Raw genomic sequence first — 25,858 nt, forward strand, 5'->3', positions numbered from 1 at the left:
AGGGCTCGATGTAAGGACATCCTCAGATGCTGGTAAAATAATTTTGATCATCTCTTTCTGGAACTGGTTCATAAAAATCTCAAAAATCCCCTGCTTGTTTCAAAAGGTTTAAAGTAAAAATGATCAGGAAAGAAGAGGTAAAAAGAAACTTGCTTACTTGGGTGTACTAGTAACTGTAGTGGTTCAGCTATTTATCAAAGTGAAAGAGGCTTGGAAACTCCATCCTAATTCTTTCTGGAAAGCAGAGGTGAATCTCTTTGTTGCCATCTGGAAATAACTCTTTGAGCACATCCCTAGGGTACACAGCCATGCTCTTCTACTGCCCTCCTCAAGGAGCAGTGGTGTTACTTAAAGAACACTCACTCTATGAGACTGCAGTTATTATGCAATGCAAGCATCTAAGAACTTCTAAAAAATACTCTAGACAAGTATCTGAAGATGTGTTACCATGAGGATGTGGTCTAATTTACAGTCCTTGTATTTCAGTTATAGGAAGAGAATCTGAATTTGTTTTGAGTAATCTGATTCTTTTTAGTTTGATGGGACTTGTATTTCCCTTATACATAATGGGGTCAATTCTTCTTTCATTATTAGAGATGAAATTGATGCTGCCCCATGATTGGTTTAATTTGTGTATTCTGCCACAAAGAGATGGAACTCTCATAAGCCTCACAACGCCGCCCTGCAGAGAAGCGTCTCTTCCAGAAGCACATATAACTATGAAATGTTCAAAATAAAACAAGAATCAAACTCTTTTGCTTCCCATATCACAGTATTTCAGCTTTCTGTTACAGCAGAGAATAGAAGACACATCAGCATGCAATAACTAATGTCCACAAGAACAAACCAAACTGTAAAAAAACCGAGGAAGTTGCAAAATGCCTGGTTCCCATTTTGTCTGAACATTTTCAGCACTGTCATTAATTGACTGAGTGCTAATCATCTTTTCCAAGCAGTAACTAGCTCTCCTAGAAGGTGGAACAGAATTTATGCCAAGTAAGTAAAAAGTCTACCTCCAGAAAAATTAATTCTCACTCTTCATTGCATCACTTGAAATTAATTAAGTTCCTGAATGTCCAAAAATGTGTGTTCCAACACATGCAATAAACTTTGTCAGCACAGATACAGATCATCGTGGGCACAGCTAGTGAAATCAAAGCAAATGCCTGCATGGATTTGATGAATTTTGGATGAGTGTCACAGCTAAACTGTCACAAGAAGCCTTATGGCTATTAACATGCAAAAGGAAGAATGACTGAGGCCTGGAAGTCAATGAGCCAAATTCAGTGTTTAGTGTTGAATTCCACAGATTTCTGTAGAAAATGGGAAAGTGTGCATTGACACAATTTTTATCTTGGCATCTGTCAAGGCCACAGATCCCAACACTCACAATGCAACAGAAGATGTTCAAAGTTGGCGTGGGACTGAACAAAATCTGTGTCCATTTTAAAGTATTTCTTGACTAGCAATATAAGGGCAAGATCTGGAGCTAATTTAGTAAACAAAAACTTCAATTGACTTTGAATGGAGTAATTTATGTGCTTGAACATTTTAAAACAAATAGCCAAAGAAAGCTGTCTGCCCACATCAACTTCTAATTTACAGAACCACAAACAAAGGCGATTGTGCAGGTATATAATGCAGATGTAGAATTTCTCATAAAGAAGCTGGATCCATTAAATAGTTAGAAAAAGAAATATTAAAATCTTTGTAAGTACATCTTGATGCCTGAAGCCATGTATTTCTCCAGTATCTAAAGAAAGAAAATTTTGATATTCATCTTCTTTTATCTAATTGCTTTAAGCAAAATACTGCCAAAAAGGCACTGTGGAGACAGTAAATAACATTGCCCTTACAAACTTGACATGAAAGAAACTGTGTTTTACCTTCTTGCTTTAAAAGGGGTTGCTGCTAGCCCCTACCAAAGGCAAAGCACACCAGATGCAAAATTCTCTTTTATCAGTTGGCTTCTGCTAAAAAATGCCCTCCTACAGTTCTGCAACAGAAGCATCTTGCCTGCTTTTCCACAACCCTTATGCAGCAAAGAACACTGCAAGGTGCTGGAGCCCATATTTCCATGTAGTAATATTTTTCACTTTTATGGCTTCTCTACTAAGAGCTTTCAAAAAATGTTATTGATTCTTTATCGAGTTTTGGCCACTGTTCCTCCTAGAGCTAATGCACTATCCTCATATTCACAGAAAAATACAGGGAAAAAAGGCCCATCCCTAGGTTCTAAATCCTACACAACTAAGAAGATTTACAGTGCAGAACTGTCTTCCTCACTGCATAGCTTCATGCAAGCTTGATCTCAGATGCTTGTGAAAGAAAGTAACCTTGTAAAATCCAAGGATAAAACAGCCTGAGATGAAAATCCAATTCTACAATTTTTGCCACTGGCTTAGTGAAGCCAGGAAGACATATTTTCTGGGATTCATAGTAGAGAGATACGTACGACAGGATCAGCACTGAAATTTTTTGTTCCCATTTCTAATTCAGAGCAAACAGCAATGTAGCATTGACTCCACTGCTTTAAAGGAAACAAGCAGAAGTGAAGTTACATGCACACTGACACAAATTACAAACAAGTTCAAGTCCTGGGTCACAGTCAGATCAGCAGCTTTTTCTTCTTCATAATTGGGTTTGAGACTGCAAAAGCCATGAAAATAAGTAAAAATTACATGGGAATAGTCACATTTTAATATATATTCTTTGTCAGAGTCTACATTTAATATACATTCAGCAGATATACATCACACTCTGGACAACCTGAACCTAAGGCATTTGTATTTCCCACATCAAGTTGCACTTTCCTTAAGAAGGGAACCAGTTCCAGATCCAAAGGCCAGAATAAAAGCTCAAACATAGGTTAAAGACCATTCTGATAAAGTGCAGGTGAAATTTGCCAGAAGTTCAGCTCTCAGGGACACCCAACCTAAGCAATATTACTAAACACGTTAGATTCTTACAAAGACTTTAGCATCAGCACATTTCCACACATTTCAAGTCTGCTCTACTCTTAAAATTTGCAAAATATGACCAAAGTATGAAGAATTGGGTGGGAAAATGTGATCAATTATTAATTTCACTAAATCTGACCTGATGAAATAGCATTTCCATCTGTTTTGTGGCACTGGAATTCATCATCTACTCCAAGTCTAAATTTTATGAGAATATATTGACATACCAAGACTCTCAATATTTCTACTCCAAAAAACTCCTTCACCTCCAGAAAAAAAATCCATTTTTGAAAATATCTTTCCACGAAATGCTTGTTAAATCACTTTTTCTATAAAACAAATTATTTGTTACATATGGCCCTTCCTGCAATACTTTATTTTTTGACTCATAAATGTTAACATCTTTATTCTTTAGATGCTGCGACCTTGTAAATGTTACAATCTAATGAATCAGAGGAACACAGAGTGCAGTTTTTACAGCTTTCAAGTTGCTATGATGTTTTCAAGACGCTTGTGCCAAAGAAAACTGTAAAATTTGATAGCCATTAGGGCTTCTCTAAGAGGCAAGGTCAAGAGTGGGCAGGCTGGGAGCAGGGTAAATTCAGAAAGAGCAGCCGGATGTTTCTCAGTGGAGAAGGAAAAAGAACAGGTACAATATGTTGTTTAACATGAGGTTTTTTCGGTGTAAATCCCTCAAGAGCCTTTCTATTATGGGTACTGCCTCTCCCATGTTTTTCCCATTAGTGCGTCCACAAAGAAAAAAAAAATCAATTTTACAACTTCCTTCAAAAATGTCACAAGCCCCTATTTCCCAGTATTAAACTGGCAATAAAATGAAAAGGCCATGCCAGTTTAGTGGACATGATTTGGATACAATCTGTGGTATTGTTGTGCTGTTTTTCTGGAAGCCATTTCATCCAGTTTCCAGAAAAGATCAAGTATTCTGCAGCAGTTTTGTTTCCTTTCCTTCTGTGATGGCTAAACACAAAGTTCATCATGCTTTATCTCTTGCTAAAGTATTGTCTGAAAGAAGTGGGGTGAAATGGAATACAAACCAACTATGTAAAGCTATGTCCAGCTGGTTAAACAAGACACACACATTTTTAAAGTGTGACCAGTTTCAGATTTAGAACTCTCTTGTCTAAAAGTATTTAGGATATGTCTGAAAGACAGATGAGATATCATCACATTTATCACTGTCTGTAGATATGACTTTTAAAAATTTAATATTATTTTAATATTGCTTAATAATTTTTTCCTAACCACAGTTATTAACTTATCGTTTTAAAGAAAGCACAGAGACAACTATTAACGATCCCTATTTTGCCCTGTGTCTGTAATTTTTTCCCACTATTATACTGTGTACAGCAAGGATGAATCTAATTTTCAAGTCACACAGGGTAAAGGTAGCCTCACAGGAATCATCCTCACTGGTTGGGGAAAACCAGCTTTCAGACACGAATCCTTCTCTAAGGAGGAGAAGAGGTAAGTGAACTGAGTTTATCACCTGTAGAAAATGTAGGTGTGCTTAGCACTTGCTACTTTTCAAATTTTAGTTAATGGTCTTCAAATATTGTGCATCATACAGAGAGAATTAAAGAGCCACATTTAAAGACACGAGTGACTAGACAGTATCAAGCACCCAGTGCTGTAAGCTGACTTCAGCTGACTCAGCTCATACACTGGAAAAAGCAACAAGGCAATAGATGATGAAAATGCAAAATTTCTACAGTAGCTGAATGGCTATATCTCACATTTTTGGTGAGTAACCATCCCATTCTTCATTCATCAATAAGAAATATGGTGTCTAGAGACACCCCTCCTTACATTTTCTTAAATTCACCTTCCCTTCCTCCATTTCCTATCACTGTTCTCTTTCCTGTGCATTTCCCTCCTTATTTAAACTCTGAGTTCGAAGAGTGGAAAGGACATTTTTAGTGGCTGGACATTGATATGCCAATCAAAGTGACAACAGGCACAAGAACCTACCCCTTTGATTCCTTCTCTGAGGATACCTGATGTTCAAGGCAGATATTCCTGCCTCAGTCCACACAGACCTTGCCACTGGAAAGTTATCACTGAAGTACAGTGAAGTAAGAAATATGCAAAAATATTGGAAAAAAGGTAACTTACAAACTGAAAGCTGAGGTTCTGCACACATTTGGTGTCACTTGCCAGCCACCTAAATACTCTATATGGTGGCATACATAACACCCCAGCAGCAGGAATGGGGAGGAGATCAAATAAGTGATATGGAACACTCTTCACTTAGCACCTTAAGAGTTTCTGACTGCTTAATTGGCAAGTCTTCCTACTGCATTAACCCTGGAGTTTTACAGAGCTTTTTACCTACAGTACCTTTTGGGTGCCTGAAACCTTTGGAGAGCTAGAATCATTTATAGGAAAAAATAATTAAGCAGAGTTCTTTCCCTAAGGAATGTTTTATGTTCTCTTAATGTATCTGAGTATTACCCCTGTGTGACATCTGCCATCTTGACTAGCACAATGGAAACTTATTTGGGACCATTCCAGCTTCCTTTATAGTAAATAGATTTTTTTTTCCTAGATAAACCCAAAATGATTGTAATCCTGCATTCAGCATCTTGAACCCTTGATTAGAGCTTGGAGCAGCTTGACATTTGTCTTAATTGATATTTAAACAGATTGGCTGCAAGTTTTTTGAAGTTCAAGTGAGATACCCAAATAAAGATGGATACCTGCAGAGCACGTAACAGTTTTAGAGTCTGTCTTTATTTAGTAGCTGCCATGCCCGAGAAGCTCAAGCAGAGAGGTTTCCTGTTCACAAGCTGTTATGAATGTGAAACATGACATTTGACAGCATTTTTTCCCCACCACTTCTAAATCACAGCCATTTGCACCCCAATTCCCTCTTTTAATATAATGGGAAATGTTTGATTCTACAGCAAATCTTCAAAGTTCTCGGCCATCTAACGGGAGAGTATTTCTATGTTTTTACGGGCACTGCTGGTGTGCATGCATCCTAACGATAATTGTTACAGTAAGTCATGGCAGGAGGTTGTTCCTAGATCTTTAAATTCAAATATGCACCTATCAATTTTGAGAAAATGTTTCAAGTAATAAAATTATCTCATTGATACAGATATAACTCACCTACTTTCTTCCCAGACTCCGCAGGCATCTCATTCTCAGATTACTTATCTAAATGTCTGAAAGGGGAAAAAATCCCAGCCTTCAATTCTGAAGTAAATTTCTTTATTACCTATCAGTTAATGAATATAAACGGGTTTTTTTTGTGGCCCTTCATAATGAATATAAACTTTTTTTTTTTTTTTGTGGCCCTTCATGTAGGGGAAGAGAAAGTTGCTTCTTGCCCATTTCAGAACCAGTCAGTGGCAGACTGTGCACTGCCAAATGGAAGATTTCTTGGTATCATAGAGCACATGTTTCCTTAGTCCCTGGCAGACTGACACTTCAGTTTCAGGCTGAAAAAGCCAAGACCACAAACAGCATGGGACGCTGCAGAGCAATGGTTTTCAACCTTCCTGGATATGAGTAACTAGTATGTTTTCCAGCAGAAGTGGAAACACTCCGTCAGCAAATTTACATCTTCTGACAGCAGGTTTACCTTTTCAAACTGTTTTTCCCACCTGTACCTCAGGCTTCTGGCTGGAAACTACTCTGCCATGCTGGTTAATCCTGGGGAATATAATGTGACTTATACCAAGCAAGATTTGTTGAATACAGCACTTCCTGTCATCCTGTATCACTTGGTCAAACTTTCTACTCTGTGCAAAACGCATATCAGATATTAATTTTGCCAGCCTACAAAACCTGGCAGGACAGTCCCACACAAGTAATCTGTCTGTGAGCAGAGCAGCTCTGCCTTACACTGCTGATGTGCCCTGCAATGAGGGAATCATCTGTTCAGGGCTGCCTTTCATTCCAATATTTACTGAAGTCATGCGGCTACTTCTAAATATGATCCACAGGGAAACCATGAACTTGTGTTCCCTGCCAGACACAATACTTAGGAAGCCCAAGAAACCAACTCTGCCTCCTATTTTGACACCTGCTCCCTGGATGCAGACGAATTCGTACCATTCGCAAACAACATCCTTCATGATCTGAAGGCCTCTCAGCATTTTGGTTTACAGACAACAGTAAAGAGCAGCCCACAAGGAGTCCACTCTCAGTCCTTCACAGGGATAAAGGCCATAACTCCTCACCCAGTAAACTGCAGCTGGCTGGGTGATAACTTGGTTCATCAAAACACAGATCCTTCTTTGGTTTAGAATCATTACACTTGGTTTTGCTGTATATAGTTTTTCTACCTGCAGAAGCTTTTATCTGGTCTAGCAGGGCGTACACAATGGTAAAAAGGTTGTAACACACCTGAATTGTGTGAAATGCTGAAATACTCTGAAAAATGAAAGGATTGCTCATTCACTAAAAAACAATGAAAAAGAAGTCCCTTACACTCATGATAATTAAGACTCCAAAGTACCTCTGGTAAGAGTAATCTGTTAATACTAGCATGTTGCCTGATTTCCAATATTAATAATTTCACATTACATTGCTTTTTGTCCAAGAGATAGTGCTGAGGATTTTTACTTTCCTTCTCTTTTCTATGCTGTTAAGACATTTCTTAAAAAAATATTTCAGTGCTCCAGCCTAGATACAGATGAATGATTTGTATTTGGTTTAAGTTTTCAGGAGAGTGGTGTTAATTTTGTCATGAGTCTATTGTACAGCTGTGAGTATTTTTAGGAAACAAACAGTAAAATTAGTTGAGATGACCCTACACTAAGCCATTTACATTTACACTAAGCTCATTAATGTACTTCATACATTCACTTAAAAAAGATCTGAGAAGACTAAACTGAATAATCAAATATTTACAATACCTTTTTTTTAAAATCTGAAATGTCTTGCAAAAAAAGCTTAAATTCATTTTTGTCCACCACCTTTCAGTTCTGTGCACCATCTAGAAGGTGTAAAAGTTACTAGGCTACAAATTTTATTACGATTCAAGAGTTTAAGATGATCAATCCACATTTTGTTCCTGTTATGAAAATTTAGCCTTGTTACAGATTTGTGTTTTAGCATCTCACTTGCATTAAGTTAAACCTTACTAAACCTGTGATAATAATGATGATATCCTAAATGTGAGCACACACAAGCACTGCCTGAAACAGTTCACAGCTCTAAAAGCCTTCTCCATCAGGACTGTACAATCAGAAAATGTGGAGCTATTTTCAAGGTGCCAAAACAGTTGGCAATTTTGTTGCACAACTCAGAAATCTGGCACAGCCTTTCTCTGCTTCTTAACAACAATTCTGTCTCCATAGTGTGCAAAGTACCTGCCATGCAGTTTTGCTTGGACGTACAGACAATGTTTTCCATTTTATTTGAAAGCATGGACAAGAAGCCCTAGATGTTGCTGTAGCTGATGAATGCAAAAGGGTTTTATTTTCTAACAAATACCACATTGGTGCAATTTTTTTATTTCAACTATTTTTATTCCTGAAACAGAGAACCCAACCCTACTGATACATGTTGACAGTTCTAAAATTTTGTCCACAAAGAGAGTTCATCAGTTATGACGTAGGCTCTCCTCAGTCTTTGAAAAGGCCATGCAGAGATAAGTCTTGTGAACCAGAGACCTATTTATCACCAAAGATAAATAATCACAGAGAAAATTTATTAAACAGTGGTAAGCAGCCTTTAGTTTTTGACCTGTGGATGTACAGCCATTGTCCAACAGGCAATAAATGTACAGATAGCAGGCAAGCCACTGGCTTTTCCATCATCATTACCCTTTCCAGACTCTCAAACATTTCCTGGACTGTTTGGTAACTAGAGCAGAAAGCAAAACCAGGAACAGGAATTAATGAAGTGACACACTCATCTTGGCTGGACATGAGGTAAGTGAGGGTTAGATGAGGCCAGGCCAAGCTGTACAAACAACAGTTTAATAGTGAGGAAAGTCCAGGAAAAGTGCTAAGGACAAAATTCAACATTCAAATCTGAAAAACATCATTGCTGACTTGTGAATCATCAAATATTTTCATTTATAAGCTGTGCTCACATCTGATGTTTGGACAAGAAAGGGAGATAGGGCAAATGGATGCAATTTCAGCTTTGCCATGAAATCAGACAATTTGGCTCCACTGTTCAAATATCCTGTACTAGAAAGCACACACAGCTTCCATTAATACTATTAAATGAAAAAGGAATGAAACTGCAGACACAGGAATAGTAACATGGGCATTTGCTCTAAATTGATGAGTGCTCATATTCATAGCCTGGAAATCTCCCTTTGGGAATTTTAAGCAATTTATTTTTCGTTATGTTGGAGAGAATGTTAGGTAGAGAGAACCAAAGAATGCCTACAACTTCTGTGCAGTATCCAAATAATAATCTACCATTGACAGAATACACCACAGAAAGCCAAGCTGTACAACTGCACTGACCTCTTCCCTGACAGCAGAGAGATAAAAGAGGCTAAGGTTATATAAATAATTGTTTGGTCTTGTAGACTTATTTCCAATACTCTCATGTAGATGATTTATTTTGAGATGCCTTTCATAACAATGTTATTTTATTATGCAGAGATAACCAAAATGCCAAAATGTCTTGCCTAAAGTCTTGATTAACAACCCAACTAACAGTTTGGGTTCCTTTTTTTTTTTTTTTTGTTTAATTGGACAGTAGATCCAACATAAAACTAGACAATTGAGATGTCACTTCTTGAAATGTTCTTCATGAATTCCACATGCTTCTTCGTTCTTTACAGAGAATCCCTATTTTAGCACTGTCTCTGGTGTATATTCACAGTATTTCTAAGATACATAAAGTCCAGGAGAGAACACATTGTAACATCCTTGATTATCCACTGAAAAGAGGCAGCAAGGCCGGACTAGTTACCTCGCCCATAAATAATACAGGACTTCAGCCTCAGTAAAAGGCTCAAGAATGAAATAATGGGGTTATGGGTGAGTATCCACAGCACCTGATTTAACCGTGCAGCCATCTGAAGTTTGGTGAAACATCCAAAGTACCTATTAATTTTTCACATGTGACTTGAGACTCTCCTTAATGAAGTCTAATTTTCAGAAAAGTGTGAAGGCCCATCCTTCTGAAGACACTGTTAGTTACCAAGACAAAAACTAAGGTTTTTAGGGTTTGCCCATGTTGGGAAACATAGTGTGAGGCTCTTGCTAAACCACATTAGATGGAGGCTGCAAAGAGACAGGTGTACACAATCACCTGCTCCTGCACAACTCTTTACCGGCATTCTGAGCACAGCTGATCGCCTGTCTACCCCTGTGAGTTTTGCAGAACACCTGGAGAAGCAAACACTTATTTTCCATTCCTATTCTGAAGATGTTGTTAAAGACAGTGATGGAAATGAAATTTCTGGTGCAGGTCTTTAAGTCTCTAGCTGCATTCTTCCATTTCATATTTTTTTATAATCTACTGTAAGCATCCACTGTTGGCCACTGTCAGAGACTGCACATCAGGGTAGACAGATCTTCAGTTAAACTTGGTCTGGCCAGCTTACACACTTTTGATATTAAAATATACATACATATAGTAGGGACCAGATTCTTTGCATCCACTGTTGAGAGTCCTGATTTTGTCTTCCAGTACTAGGTATAATTTAAAAATCTTTGTAAATTCCATCAGCATAGAACATGAAACTAACTGGACATCAAGGAGAAATTCTAAAGAATGCTTTAGGTGATTTCCAAATATCTGATAACTAGGCGAACAAAACTGGCATTCAAGAAAATCTATCCACCTCCATAACTGGCACAAGTGACTTTTTATCGAATTTTCTCCCAAGTGCATATGGGGTCTAATAGGCTTAGTATATAAAGAACTTTTAATTTGTGTTTAGTTCGTGCAAGTAGGTGATTCAGCCACTGAATTAAAAGCATTGCAAATTAAATAAAGGTATGATCACACAGTCTAGCAGTGCTTCCTGAGTAGATTGCACTAAGAAAAAAAATTAAAGAATTAAAAACATAAAACTGAGATTGTAAAAACATAAAACTGAGACTAGGAGGATGAATGTTATAATGATCCAGTGACACACCTCATCCAACTTTGTAGATGCCCACATCTGTGTCAGAAAGATTCTTATTTCCAGGACACGATTTATCTGACTTATTTTTGCCTCCAATAATGCAAGGCAAACTGCATTAAGAAAATTTCTCTTCCTCAACCACAAAGGGAAAGCAAAGCAAATGGTTTAAGTGGGCTGATCTCTACTACTGAGATCCACCTTTGCAAAGATGAAATCCACCCTCTGTCCTCTTCAGATAACCCTGGAAAGTAAAGGAGCTCTGTTAATACACCAAATGCTCCACAGACAGAGCCACGGCCTGCCTCCCTCCCAATACAACAGACTTGATTTATTCTGAAATTTAGGTCTCTGAAGGAGTGCAGAGACCATAATCAAGTGCCTGAGCCTAATTTCAATGTTGAACTAAAAGAATTATAGGGTGTATTATTAATGGTTGTGACTGACAAACGTTTGCCTGAGGACAGACAAATGCAGGAAGCGAATGTTTCTATTGATTCACATGTTAGTCTTGTGACTTGTGACCCCAGAAAATTTTTAAAACAAAGGCAGAATCATGTTTTCAAATTACCACAGGAAAAGTAAAGTACTCCCACCCCCACCAGTCAAACAATTTTACAGCCAGCAGACTGCACAAAACCATATGGAGGAGATATTTTTAATTAAGTGCAATATAAGGAAAATAATGGTTACCCGTATCCAGTTTAAACAATTATTAGCAAAAGGGCCTTAGCATTTGAAAGTAAGCCATTTAAGAAAGGCTTACTGTCTGAAGCATAGGCTGTTTCCGATTATAAAGTAGAGCTTTTAATTAAGATTAGTAAAGCCTAATTCAAGCTATAATCTGGTTCCTTTAGTTAGCAAATGTCTATTAAAACCAAGCAATTAAGGTTAAATGGGTTGAAGCATTTAAAGCACTCCCTCCTGCTTCAAATACTATAGTAGAAAAGACTATGTCAGTGACTAACACAGACCAGAAGACATGTCTTTATTTCCCTTAAGTTTTTTACTTCCTTGTTGATCATAAAGTTTATTGAAGAAGAAACTCTTGGTAAACTAGATTTCTGGTGAACAATATGTTGTTAATTGTTTAAAAAACAAATTCTGCAGTTTTATAAAGTTTGCTCCTATTATGTTTTTTTCGTTAATTTTCTAAATATCAATAAGAACATGCACTAAACTTCCCAGAGGTGTATTTCTGACTTTTGATAGTTGTGATCATACTTGGCTTGGGCTTAAGCATAGATGTTGTGTGTATTTGACAGATAAAGGTAGAAGTAAACTATGATTTCTACTACTTACATAAATGGACTCAAAGCATTCCCACCTCATCTTCCATTTCCCATTTTTCCCATTTTCACAGCTTGTTCAAAGACTGAAATTTTTCATGCTTGGTCCCATCTTTAAAATCAAGTTATTTTAGCAAGTTCAAGCCAAATAGTGTGAGCAAATCAAGGCTGTATTCCTGAGGGCACGAGAGCCTCCCCCACATCCCACTGCCTGGCTGCGCCAGAGCCCATCTCCAGCAGGACCCTCTGGGTGCATTCACACTCAAACCTTTCACCTGCCTTTTGGACTCTTCAGAACTCCCCCAAAGCACCCAAATACATCACAGTTTTAAAGATAACAGGCTGTCCTCTCCGTCAGATAGAAAATGCTGTGTGCAAGCAGGAGCACTGAGGTGTTCTCCCAGCTACAAACACTGGGGCTTTCCTCAGCGAATGGCAGCATCAAGGAAAACATGCTGGTCCTTCCTGAACATGTGCCCCCATCCCTTGAATCCAGACTCTGGCTAACTCAGGCAATTTTATCATGTTATCCTACTCAGGATAAAGACTGATGTGGAGCAGGCTACAGCAGCTGTCTGTTGCCTTCCATACAGACCACCAGAATACTTGTCTTAAAAACAGCTCAAAGTTAGGACTAGGACCTAATCATAACATCAATAGTCATGGACATCACTAAGAACCTTTCAGCAGTATAGGAATGTATTCTGGTAACTCTTTTCTAGTAACTCTTTTTTGGTTTTGTGCGGCAAAATCCAGTGAAAGAACTCAGAAATGTGCATTGGAACCTTCTGTATTAACTCAAGGTAAAATGCGTTATTAAGCTGTTCTAGAAAATTAATGCTACTGCTGTTGCTATCCTGAATAGACTTCTGTGTATTTCCTATTTAGAATAAAAGCTGAAGCTTTTGGGTTTAGCTCCGTAAGACCACATATGATGCAGTCAACAGGTAATTTTTTATAATGCAGTTTTTGCACTTCCCTCAAGACACAGATTTTTAAAAAAAATATATCAAAACAGACAGTGAAAGGATGCAAAGTGCCAGAAGGATCAAGAAGAGAAATACATTTAATGTACACCTAGATGTGATTGTTAATATGAAACTTAAATGACAGCAGCTTAGAGTTTATCCATATCGCAAAAAAGCATCTTCCTAGTAAACAATCATACTATAAGCAATTTGATAAGGTCGTTTCCACTGTTTAAGATTTTGAGAAAACTGTATTAAAAAAGTTCTTCCATACAGAAGTCATAATCTCCTTAAACGTAAAACTGTGCGTATACAGAATAAGCTGCTGCCATTTTCACAAAGTGAAACATTCTATACCTAATGGAACAGACTGTACCCAACCAAAGCATTTTAGTATTCAGGTTTTTGTATTCAGACAACAGGCTGAGGTTGTCTATTCCTCTCTTATACCCATTCCCTGGCTCATTCTTACAGCAAAATAGTCACAGGTCAGAGAAATCCTGGCAGCCCTCCTCCCCTCATTTGTTTCTTGCGCTCTCAATACGTCTGCACGCTCCCATCTGAATAGAGGTAAAATCGTTTCCTTAGGAATTCGAGCCAAGCAAAAGCCAGAGGGTTCCACTTGTGTCTGCCCTCTAGTAGCCAAATAATGCAGTTAGCCTCCCTCAGGGCTTTGGGTTGGGTCTGCAGCACAGCCAAAGGAAGCTGCCTTTCCCCAGTCTGCCCATGCACACAAAGCCACCACCAGAGCCCTGGGGAAAATCCCAAATCAGGGGCAGGAGTGAACCATTCAGAGCACCTGCCTCTGCAGAGCGTGCTGCACCAAGATCTGCACTAAAGATCAGGTGAACTCCACCACTGTGCAAGCAAGAATTGGACTGCTTTAAGAGAAAAGTGGTGTGTGGGGGGGGAGGGAGATGCAAAGAGGAGCTTTGATCACATGCATCTTTAGACAAGTTGGAATGCATCAGGAAAAAATAGAAATTTCCAAATAAAGTTGGACTTTGGTGCTTTGTAGTTAGAGAAAAACATTGGCATGTCTCCAAGTCACAGGTTTTATGGAATCCTTTCCCAACAAAGTTCTGCAAACAGAAATGTGCAAAAAGAATAAAGGCACAACTCTGCTTGGTAGAGACACTGACATCTCTAGAGGTATGAAGTCAGATATTGAATTCCTTCTGTGCATGTGCTGCCAAACAATTTAGATATGCATTACCTAGCCTACTTATTCAGCAAAGCAAATACCCCCCTTCAACCCCTTTTTCCACTATAACAGGGAGAATGAAAGTTCTGAATGTGACCTCTGCTTCCAGATAATGAAATCAGAACAAAGGCACTCAGTGCAGTTTCCCTCTTACAACAGCAAGAACTAGAGTGCACAGCAGTAATGTCCTGTAGTATTTTCAGCAATGACATGTCCAACAAATACCTATTTCTGCAGAGGTTGCCCTTCTCTGAAGCACTTTCTTCAGCAGGACCATTCTCTCCAACAACATTACTAATCACCAAAATGGTATTATGCATTGCTCTTGGTTTTTCTCCTCTCAGTTAAATTTCTATGCTCTCTGAGCACGATGTTAAATGTAAGGACTGACAGTGGATCTTGCAGATTAAGGCATGGGAAGGATAGTATGAAGCTTAGTGACCTCACTCTGAGAGAGTAAATGAAACTTGGCTTTTATATTCTCTGAGATAACAGCTCATCTGCTTAAAATATTTACTGTAAGAATCAGAACAATCTGAAAGTTGTCTATTTAATATGTCTGATTCTTTGATGGCTATACTGTAAAACATTGTCAATAGCTGTGAAAGAATGGTCTTGAATTTGATAAGTTGTCTATGGGTCCTACAGCACCAAACAAACTTCACTAAGTTTAGGTGTAAAGCATGTGCAAGATCAAGGACTTAAATCACCTTTTTAGATGCAGATTTTTTTTCATTCCTTGGTCACTGAAAGAAAAACTGTGACCTTCTACAGGCTCCAGAAAAGCAGCACTACAACATAAAATAAGGCAGCAGCTTCAATTTAATAAAGCACTTACACATAATTACTTTAAAAGGTAACAGTTTCTTAAGATTAAACACAGGCTTGAGCACTCAGGTGATTCATGGCACTTAAACAAAAAAAATTCTTCCAACTGTAATGTAAGGGTATTCCTTTTGCTCAGCATCTTAAATGTGAAGAAAAGTCTTGAAATTTCAAGGGGGTCTGTCAGACCCTATCTTCACTTTCTTATAACTCTGCCAAACATTTATGTATGAACTACATTTTTTCTTGCAAGGTACCTGCTTTAGAGAAGGTAATTTTTTTCAGTTGAAATTAAAAACAAATATATATATGCTAAAACAAACCAAGGGAAAAAACTCCAGGAAATTAGCTTTTTTTTCTAAAGGGGTTATATGGAAAAATCACTGCTTTGCTAGGTTTAAAAAAAAAAATTTCCTCAACTGCTTCAACAGATTTAATACTGTCAGATTTCGTTTCTAATAAGGTGTCAGGGAGTTACCTTTCAAGAGACTTCTCAGGACAGAATAAGATGGTCAAATTACAGCTGAAAATTTGCCAAAAAAAAAACAAACTACCCATCTAAAAATTCATTAACCCCTTCCCCTCCTCCAAGAATATAATAAATCCAAAGCTCAACAGGCATCTGCTGAAATTTAGGCAGCTGAAGTTTCCAAAATGTCCTTCTTGGTAGATGCTTTGTTCAATCTTATGCTGTAGTTTCACACCACAATGGCTCCAAAAACTAAACCAGATTAGGAAATCTGTTCACCTTATTCACCACCACCTTCTCCCGGCCATGAGTCTCAGCCTCTGTGTCCCAGTTCATTGACTTTTCAGTGCAGAAATGCTTACAGGGCATTTTGGGGGTATTATTTCAGCGATATTCTCCACAGAGTAGCCCCACATCAACCACCCTTGTGCAAAAGAAAGAGCAGCATCAAGGAAAAGGAGCTTCCTAAACCAGTGCAGAGGGAGTACTACTTTTGACACCAGACTCCATGCACGTTTTCCCTACAGATTCCTGCCATCCGTCCTCCATCTCAGGACTGCCTGAGGTTGGCCAAACCTGGCCTGCATTTAGGGCTCACAGCTATCCTGGGCTAGAACAGCCTGGGACTGGTACCATGGGTGCAGAGGCTGTACCCACCATCCTCAGGTATCCATCATCAGGTGCCCACCATCCATCATTCCCATTCCTCCACAGTGTCCTGCCAGCATGGATGCTAATGAGCAGAGTGGATGCTGCCTGGCTCAAATGCAGAGGAGACAGAAGCAGCATTAGTGCAGCCTTTTTGGGCAAGACAGCAGCAGGAGGTCACATTCCCTAACTCCTCCTCTGCCATCACCCCAGCAGAGGGTCCCTGACCATGTCTTGCATCAGCCTCCAAACAAAGAATGTGTATTTCAGCAGGGCAGTGAAGACACACATGGAGACAGTGCCCATAACCAAAGGGGAGCTAACAAATGATGGCAATCAGCCAGGCTAAGATGTTTTTCCAGCCAGACACCGAGAGAAGAGCCATGGCTCTGCAGAGGGTGGCAACAGCAGGGAAGGTGCTGAGGAACAGGTGAGCTCTGAGCTGTGGATGGGGGCCAGGAAAGAGGTGGAGAAGAGGGAGAAAAAGCAAGAAAAGAGAGCTGGTAGTAGCTGTTTTGACTTAAAGACGAAACCCAAGGGAAAGGACCAGTGACACTGGCTCTCAGAAAAACACTGCTGTAACTGCAGCAAGCTACTGAGATGACAGGGGAAGGAAAGCTAAATGAAATAATTGAAAATACATGAGAAAAGAACAAAAGAGAAGTGGGGTTTGCAGTAGGGAAATGACAAGGCTAAAAGACAGGTGAGTAACAGAATACACAAGACAACATAATGAAGACTGCAAGGAAAGGGGACTGCACCAGAAGTAAAGGTGATGGGTGGGAAAACAAGGAAAACTGGGTAGTATCTGGCAGATGTAAAATGAATGAAGACAAAAGAAGGACAGACCTATTGAGCTTAGTACACTTTATTTATGCTCCTTCATTTCATTATAATTTTCCTGGCAGTTAAATTACATTGTGTATCTGGGTGGAAAGAAGTTCCTTCTAAATAACAAGTTTATATCATCCCAGGAGGCCTCCCTGGACTCTGCATCTTAGCAACTGTTGGGCCTGATGAAATTTTATAAATAAGTTCCCAGAGTACCCATAGACCATCCAGCAGACAGGGAGCTTATCAACTATTTAGAGAAGTGTCCTTGGAAAAAAACCTCCTTTTTTCCAAATTGAGAATTACATGTAATGCTGTTGAAGAATGAGGCCCATATTTCATACAGGATGGTATTTGTTTATGCAAAATATAGTGATATTTGTATCCAAGAAGCATTCTGGAGAGGAAAAAAAAAGTTGGAGTGAAAGTTCTTTTTTTAAGTCAAAATGGAAGATTTCCAAAGTGGACCACCGGGGGAGCTGTTCACTGAAGCAGCATTATGGGCTGTCAAAAAGCAGCTCTGAAAGGTAGGACAGGGTAGGGAAGAAAAGGGAGAGGAGAAAACAATAGGGTTCATGACACATGGGGACTGATGGCCCTGGGAGCAGTTAAACAGGGCATGTCAGCCCAGCTAAGGGATATTCTGGTTTTAGTGGATGAACTACTGAACAAAGTTGGGAAACTAAAGCAATTTGAATAAATAAATAAATAAAATCAAGGCTCAACTCGGACCAAAACAAAAGCCCTATTCACTGAACAGAAAGAAGCATGAAGGAGGAAAAAGAAAAAACTTATCATAAGCTGTTAATTCACTTAGGCTATAATAAAATTCTGATTTAATACAGAATGTTCTCAGGAGTATTTTCTTACTTGCAGCTATTTCTCCACTTCTCCATCTCCCAAGAAAATTCATCTCCTTATGCAAGTTAGAAAACTAACAAGTCAAAATTGAGTACTAAATAGTACCAGACAATTAAAACAAAAAAGGAGAAAGAAAAAAGCAGAGATACAGAAGGCTTCAGAATTCAGTTCTGTGAACACTTTTATCCACCTAAACCAAATAAAATGTATCAATCTACCCAGTAAGTGAAAATAAAAAAGCAGTTACCAGCTCAAATCAAATAAGCTAGTTTATATTCTCTCTCTTTCATTTTTTGAAAGCAGCTTCATTGTGAAAGCTGCTTTCAGTGAAATCAGCACAGAGGCTCATCCAGAGTAAAGTCATAATTTGTGTGAATCAAACTGGGAAGGAAGATTTGATCCTGGAATAGAAATCCCCATAAAATTTGGAGGTGGCAGAGCGTGCTGCTCTGTGCTCAGATGGTCTGTGCAAGCCAACCTCACAAATCCAGCAGCACAGACTTGGAGCACCAGGTGTCATCTGGAGCACGGCCTTAGGGGAGGGTGACATGAACTTCAACACGAGACATGAGCACCATCTGTCAAGGTATTGTAACCCCAGAAAGCACAGCAGCTTCAGCACCTAATATCCCCTGCAGACCTCATTCGGGTAGACCAAGGGAGTCCTTGAAAGTATTAATTCACCTTCTACTGCAATCGGAAGAATCATCAATCAGAAGTCACTTAAGCTGCCTTGTTCAGTGGTATTACTGTTATTCTGCAGGGACAGACAGAACAAGTCTAAGCTCACTAGAGTTGTGCAAGCATCAAGATGCCCAAGTTTCAGAAACCAAAGGACACCCAGCAGTGTTCCAGCTCTCCCAGGACATCATTGATGAAGAAGACTTACTTAAGAAAGAACTGCTGAGAGTGGATGGATGGGACACCACGGAGCTCTCAAAAGAAATGGGATCATTGTTCCACTTAAAGGACATCCAGAAGTGCCTTACTTATCCCTGCAGACAAAAGGAGGCTCTTGTATGAGATACTGGACTGGGAGCTGGGAAATGAGAAGTCTGGAAAGTTCTGTGTTTCCAAATTGATTGATTCAGAGCAGCCCTGTCACAATATTTGGATTCACTTTTGAAGAGCATGAGAAGAACTCAACAGGTATTTCAAAGGCCATAATAAAATGAAAACCCAATGAGGGAAACCATGAATGAGCTTCTGAAGGAAATGAAAGATAAAACAGGTCAACAAGATTAAAATTATAAGAGGAGTTTTAAGCCAAGCTTGGAAAGTCAATCATTATTATTTAAATGAAAGTGATGAGATGTTTTTCCAATTGCTTAGATTTGTTTAAAATCCATTAAAAACAGATCTAACAAACAGGTGCGAGTAGAAACTTGGCTTCACATCCACAAAACTACTGAAGATGATAATGACTGTTCAGAAGGGACAGTTGGTCTGTGTTTCCAAATGGACATATGCAGAGACTGAATATACCTGTGACTGAGGCAGGAATGGTTTATTTTGAGATTGTACCATGGTTAAACCCAGTGAGGTGCTGCCACTGGGGCAATCAAGAATAAAGGCCCTTATTGCAGATTATCACCATCACCTCCCTATTTATCTAGAATGATTATTTACATTAAGAAAAAGACTACAAATACATGAACACGTGACCGACTTAAATCTCTAGAACTGCACAATCCCACTCACCTAGCAGTTGAGCAGAACTGCTGCTGCTATAGCACAAATTTCCAAAGTGTGCAGAAATCTGAAAATCACCCTCCCAGGGCAGACTCTACCAGGACACTTTGCCATGGTATGTGTATGTTGCCCTTAGCAAGAAATCCATCAACAACATGATGAAGCTTCACAGGAGAATTAAAAAAAAAAAAAAAAAAAAAGGAAAAAAGTCCAGCTGAAAATTGTGAACACTTCTGCACAAAAAGTTCAAGAAACATTGTAACAGCTGTATGAGATAAATTATTAAAAGAACTGAAGCAGAAGTCTGAAAATACCATGAAAGACAGTTGAAAAAATGCTCCAAGAGGAAAATCTCAGTCAATATGGGAAAGCACTGAGTAGAGTTTAACAATTCAGAAGTAACAGGTCCCAATAAACATGTCTTAAGGGTCCTACATGTAAAGTATAATCCAAAAGGAAAAAATCAACAGCCAGAGGAACTCACTGAAATTACAGTCCCACTGAGAATAAAAAGTAGGCTAAGAAAAAAAAATCAACCTATAAAATAAACTTAACACTAACTGGATATAAAATGGGCATAGGTAAACATAAACCAACAACTATACAGAGTATTGTAACCATTAATGGCATGAGAGTTTGGAGTAGTCAGAGAAGTAGTATGGGGTAAAAAACTGGGTTTGAGAGCTAAACCCCTTCCTACACAGTTCAATGACAGAATATCCTACAACTGCAAACACACAACATTGCATTGGAGACAAGGAACACTCCGTCAAGGCATAAGGAACCCCAGGACCCGGAATCCTTTTGAACTTTCTGGAATTTCCATTCCTTCAACACAGTTTTGTTGAGATATCAACCAGGGAGGAAGCCAAAATTCAATGTTGAGAAGGTAAGAACTAAGTCCCATGGATCATGAAAGATCATGCCTGCAGCTGAATCCAGTCTGCTGCATTTCAGATCCTGACTAAAATCACAACGGAGAAAACTTCTTAGGTAATAGCAGGTGTGGCAGGGCAAGTAAATTAATTAATTGTGAATAAATGGATTTTGTATATTGACTAGAAAGAGAGAATTATTTTTTAAAGATTATCTGGGTTGGACACATTATGTGTCCAACCTGTCCTATGAAAATGCCAGCTAGAGAATTTGTGTTCAAGGGATATTGATCCATTACATGATATGGGAAAATATCATGGCAATGCTGACCATGAGGCTTTACAAAGCATAACAGATACCTTAAAGAAAGAAAAAGGTCAACTGAAATCTACAGAGTGAAGCAGAAGACAGGATACAAGAAGAATGAGGAACTCTTCTGTCTGGAGAAACAACTGTGCTCTGTGGAAAGAAACAGGTCAAGTGGTTCAGGCAAGAAAGCTGGTCAGAAAAAAAATAAAAGAAGAAAAAGATCTGTGAACTGACAAGTCATCCTTAATCTTCATAAACTCTGGAGAAACCCAAGCCAAAAGACATTTTGAGAGAAAATCAAAGCTCAGAAAGAAACTCCCTACTGATGAAACTTAACAGACTGTCAGGAAAATGTTTCATTTCCATATAATTGCTTCTAGAGTTCTTCATATGTCCTTAAAGGAATATTTGTGTCATATGCATTTCTCCCCACCCTTCAGCTCACAGCAGCAAACATGAGCAAAGTGGCTGGGCTCCACATTTACTGCACAGGATTCCATTGTTTTGAAAAACTATGAATAAATACACAAGAGTACACAAATAAATATTGATATACTGGACACATTTGTACAAATATGTGCTCCTCAGAATCATCCAAAAAATGTTCCTTCCCATACTCTACCCTTTACTCTAGAATGGATTTTCAGTGAACAAAAGCAATATTTAAGACTACCACTTAGAATAAACAAACATGCACCTTGCTAAATTAATTGCAATGCCTCAATACAACCTAAACTGGCAGCTCACTAAAATTTATCAGAATGAATCTGATAGCATGTCTTTAAGCTCACTGTGCTGCATGAATGGCAATTCTACTCACTTAGTAAAATCTGGCTGTATGAGAGAGCCTGGGCTATAAGTGAGTTAGTTATTATATACTCAATGTTCTTCACAATGAAGCAGCACTGGTTGATTGCTGCAAACTTAGTTAAAGAGGCTCATTATCTGTACAAAATCTTTTTCTCACAGGTAACTAGCTTCACTGATCAAAAGGCTTATTTTGAAAAGCCCAGTTATAAAGACTGGACTTTAAAATCAAGACAAGAATTATTTAATGACCCAGTTTTAGTTTTAGCACAACAAAAACAATCCAGTGGGTTTCATCTTTGTTAACAGTCACTTTTATCTTATAAGATAACTTCTAACAGCTGATCACAGAGGTTGTCTTGTGACAAAATACTAAATACCAATCAAGTAAGCTAGTCTGTTTATTTCCATAGGTTTTGAATACTTAACCTCAAGATGCAAAATAACCCACTTTCCATGTACAGTAGGCCTGAGGCAGATCTTAGACCTGCCACTGACACTTTCTGAAGCTTTCTGCTTTTACCAAAATTTGGTATTAATTACCAATTTAAGACATGGAACCAATGCAAAATCTTTGGAACTGCTGACATAATATTGTAGGAAAAAATGTTATATGTCATGCACAGTAACACCTGGTTTAGACAGCTTATATTACCTGACTAATGCTGAACATCCATGCAGTTTTGCAGTCTGTCCCAGTTTACTTATCAGGCTAATCAGACACTAAATTCTATTAGATATTAGTTTGATATCAGACACAGATGTTCCATTATTCTGTACATCATTAAAAGGATCACTCTTGCTTTTTACTACTTACTGAGTTTGGGATTTTTAGGGTTTTTTTAACTGAACCAAGGCAAGTCAGGCAGAGTTATATGTGTATTAGACAAGCATGAATATAAGCCACATCTACCGCTAAACAGAGCTCAACAACTAAAATATGAATAGTTAAAGCATAAAGAAACTTTTAATGTAGAAAAGCAATACAAGAAGTACCAGTGCTGGGAATGCTCTAACCTCCACAGCTGCGGCCTTGAGTACATTATCTCAGAGTTCCGTAGTTCTTTCCCTGGAAGGGATGAGTAGAGAAAGAACTGGTGCTGAATGATTATCCTGTTTGCAAGAAAGAAAATCCAGCTTCCAGAGGAACAGCAGCTCCAAGATGCTAGAGCACCAAAAGGTGGACAATCAGAATTTGTCAATTTAAGCCCATGACAGAAAAACATGACAACCACAGAAATGCTTTTGGAGGGCACTTGAACAAACATTTTGGAGGTCCACGGCGAATAATACACAATTTCAATTGTAGACCAAATTAATTTCTAGGTCTTCAATCTTTTTAATGGACTGGTTATAGATGTTTTTTAAAAAGCTGCATTCTGCTGTAGAATGAGAGAGACTTGGAAGGAGAATATTATACCTACTAAGTATCTACAAGTGGGAAAAAGTAACAATCTTGCATCTTTTATTTGTAAGGTATTCTGCTGTGATTACAATATTTGTTCTTTTCACCAGAGAATCTCTCCACTGAGATTCAACAGACAAGATGAAGAGCGTAAAACCCAAAATATGAGTGTACATAGAGCCTAATAAAACCTGCTAGGTCTTGTTCAATTACAAGACTGTTGTGAAGACATAGGGAAGTAAAGTAAGTTTTTTCAAGTCTGTTATAAGTGCAGTAATCTGAAATGCTTCCTTTTAAAGTAATATTCCAAGGACTAGAACTATACAATCATGACACATGTAGAGTGTCAAAGAGAATCAAACTCCAGGGTCCTGTCTGAGTAGGTAGAGAAAAATACCTTCTGTAACTTGTCTGGGGAAATCAATGGCAGACTGAAATCAATGGAGTCCTTTCCATCCGCTCTCTGCTGGGGAGCTGGCCAGGGGCCCGGCCCATCCCATCCCATCCCATCCCATCCCATCCCATCCCATCCCATCCCATCCCATCCCATCCCATCCCATCCCATCCCATCCCCAGGCCGCACCCACGTGTTCAGCGCAGCGCTTCCAGCCCCAGGGGCAGTGGGCCCACCACTGCCCAGGAGGAACTGGTGCTACCAGAGAACGCCATCCCCTCACACCCTCTTTTCAATTTTATTCTTAAGACCAGGCTGGTGGGCACAACGTTTGCGGTGCCGGATAATTAGCAAAAGCAGCAGGGGGATGCTTGCCAATAAACACCCAGATTTGAGGTTAAGCAGCTGTAAATCTGCATTAATCGTTTCAGGAATTCTGCTATTTACAAAAGCTTTCAAAGAGCAAACAAATAAAAGAAGAGAGGGGAGAAGAGACAGGAGAGGAGCCGATCTGTCCTTACCTTCACACTGCTTCCCTTCCCCTTTGTAGCCCGGCTTGCAGATGCATTTGTAGGATTTTGGCGTGTTTTGACAAATTGCGTCGATGTGACAGTCATCCGTAGCTTCTGCGCACTCGTCAACATCTGGAAGCATAGAAGGAACCCCAAGGGGACAGATAAGAAGGGAGACCAGAGCCACAAAACAGCAAGGATAGATATTCCCCTTGAAGCTGTTTGCCCGCCTGCCTTACCAGTGTCATGCTGGAAATGAGAACATCTTAGGATAAATAACTAAACTAGACAACGTGATATTCTCCTCAAGTCGCTTATAAGCACTGCTCCACGGAGCTGGAGGGACTCGGTCTCACATTTCTGCACTATGAATAAAACACTTAGACACTAGAAATTAGCTTCTGCTGTTTAGGTCTGGTACTGGAGACCCACATCTTAGTAAAACAAGAGAATGCTTAAATTACATGTAAGAGGAGAAAAAAAGACCCCTTGCATGTTTTAGCACAGAGATTTTCTTAATTTATAAAGATAGACCCTAGTTTAAATAAACTAAGCTGGTGGGGAATGGGAAAAAGAAATATTTGAACAGCAAAACCACATTAATACTTTTTACTGAGAAGCAAAATAATAAATAAATGGAAGACCATATGAAACTCGGTAAGGCAGAGTGGAGGAAAGCAACCTGCAATAACATCATCTACTTGGAGTAACACATTTAGGGGGAAAAAAGTGCCAGCAGCCGTCCTGACCCCTGCTCGGGTGGGTGCCTTACTGGTTATGCCCTCCTTTGAAAGGGGGGACCCAGACCACTTTTCTTCTTTTCAGAGTAGGAAGCCTTTACAAACATTTTAGTGACGCGCATTCGTTCTCTCCTTCACACTTAAAGAGGATGGGGAGGGAGGAGGATGAGACAGAGTCGAGATCTGGTAGTCGTGGGAATGTTAATGAAGTGAGCATGGGGAAAAAAAACCTCCCGACCTATTCAGGGATGGGGTGTGCTGGGAACACGGGAACACTTACAGCCCTGCCTAAGCTGCCCCTGCCCGGGCACACCGGCACCCGCTGCCCCCGAGGCCAGGGGCGGCGATGCCACCGCGCCCGGGCACAGCGGCCGGGCCGGGCCGGGCCGTCAGTCCCGCAGCTCCCAGGGGCTCCTCCCTGCCGCACCCCACAGCCACATCGGGGGCTCCCGGGGGAACACGGGCAGGCAGCCGGAGAGGGACCCAGGAGCTGCACAGAGCACAGCCCCCGCTGTATGGTCAGGAAGCACCGAGGAGACAGGGGGGCTGCGGAGGGAGGCACACGGGCATCCAGCGAGAGCCATGTGCAGTTGGTTTCATGCCAATTAGATTAACAGATCCTCCAAAAGGTGCACTAAAGTGAAAACAGTTTTATTGTGAGCTTGAAATCCTAACGCTAATTGTTTCAGAAGTGCTCACTCAGCCATCTCCAGTGATAACACACGGATCCTTCAAAGTCACCGGGAACAGGAGGGGGCTATTTAGAGAGGAGAGAATAAGCAGACATTGTAGCATGGCACACAGCAGAGAACTTCTCTGAGAGGTGCAGACCGGGGCGGCCCCGCGGGGCACCTCTGGAATCCCAGAGAGAGAATTGCCCGGACTCGGTATTGTTATTGTTGTAGAGGTTTTTTTGTTTGGGTTTTTTGGTGGTTTTTTTTTTTTTTTTTTTTTTTTTTTTTTTAAGAAAGAGGGGAACAGAACATCGAGAGTCGTA

The 25,858-nt window shown here is 39.5% G+C and overlaps 1 protein-coding gene across 1 annotated transcript in view; it reads right to left on the bottom strand.

Annotated features, from left to right (window-relative positions):
- SCUBE1 (signal peptide, CUB domain and EGF like domain containing 1) overlaps positions 1-25,858 on the bottom strand; it is a 189,225-nt gene that overhangs the window by 162,073 nt on the left and 1,294 nt on the right. Inside the window, exon 2 of the mRNA XM_058804924.1 lies at positions 24,131-24,253. Coding sequence (XP_058660907.1) covers positions 24,131-24,253 — 123 coding nt within the window. The remainder of the gene's footprint in view (positions 1-24,130; positions 24,254-25,858) is intronic.

This window comes from Ammospiza caudacuta, chromosome 5 (genome assembly GCF_027887145.1).
Source record: "Ammospiza caudacuta isolate bAmmCau1 chromosome 5, bAmmCau1.pri, whole genome shotgun sequence".
In the NCBI taxonomy this organism is placed as follows: Eukaryota; Metazoa; Chordata; class Aves; order Passeriformes; family Passerellidae; genus Ammospiza; species Ammospiza caudacuta.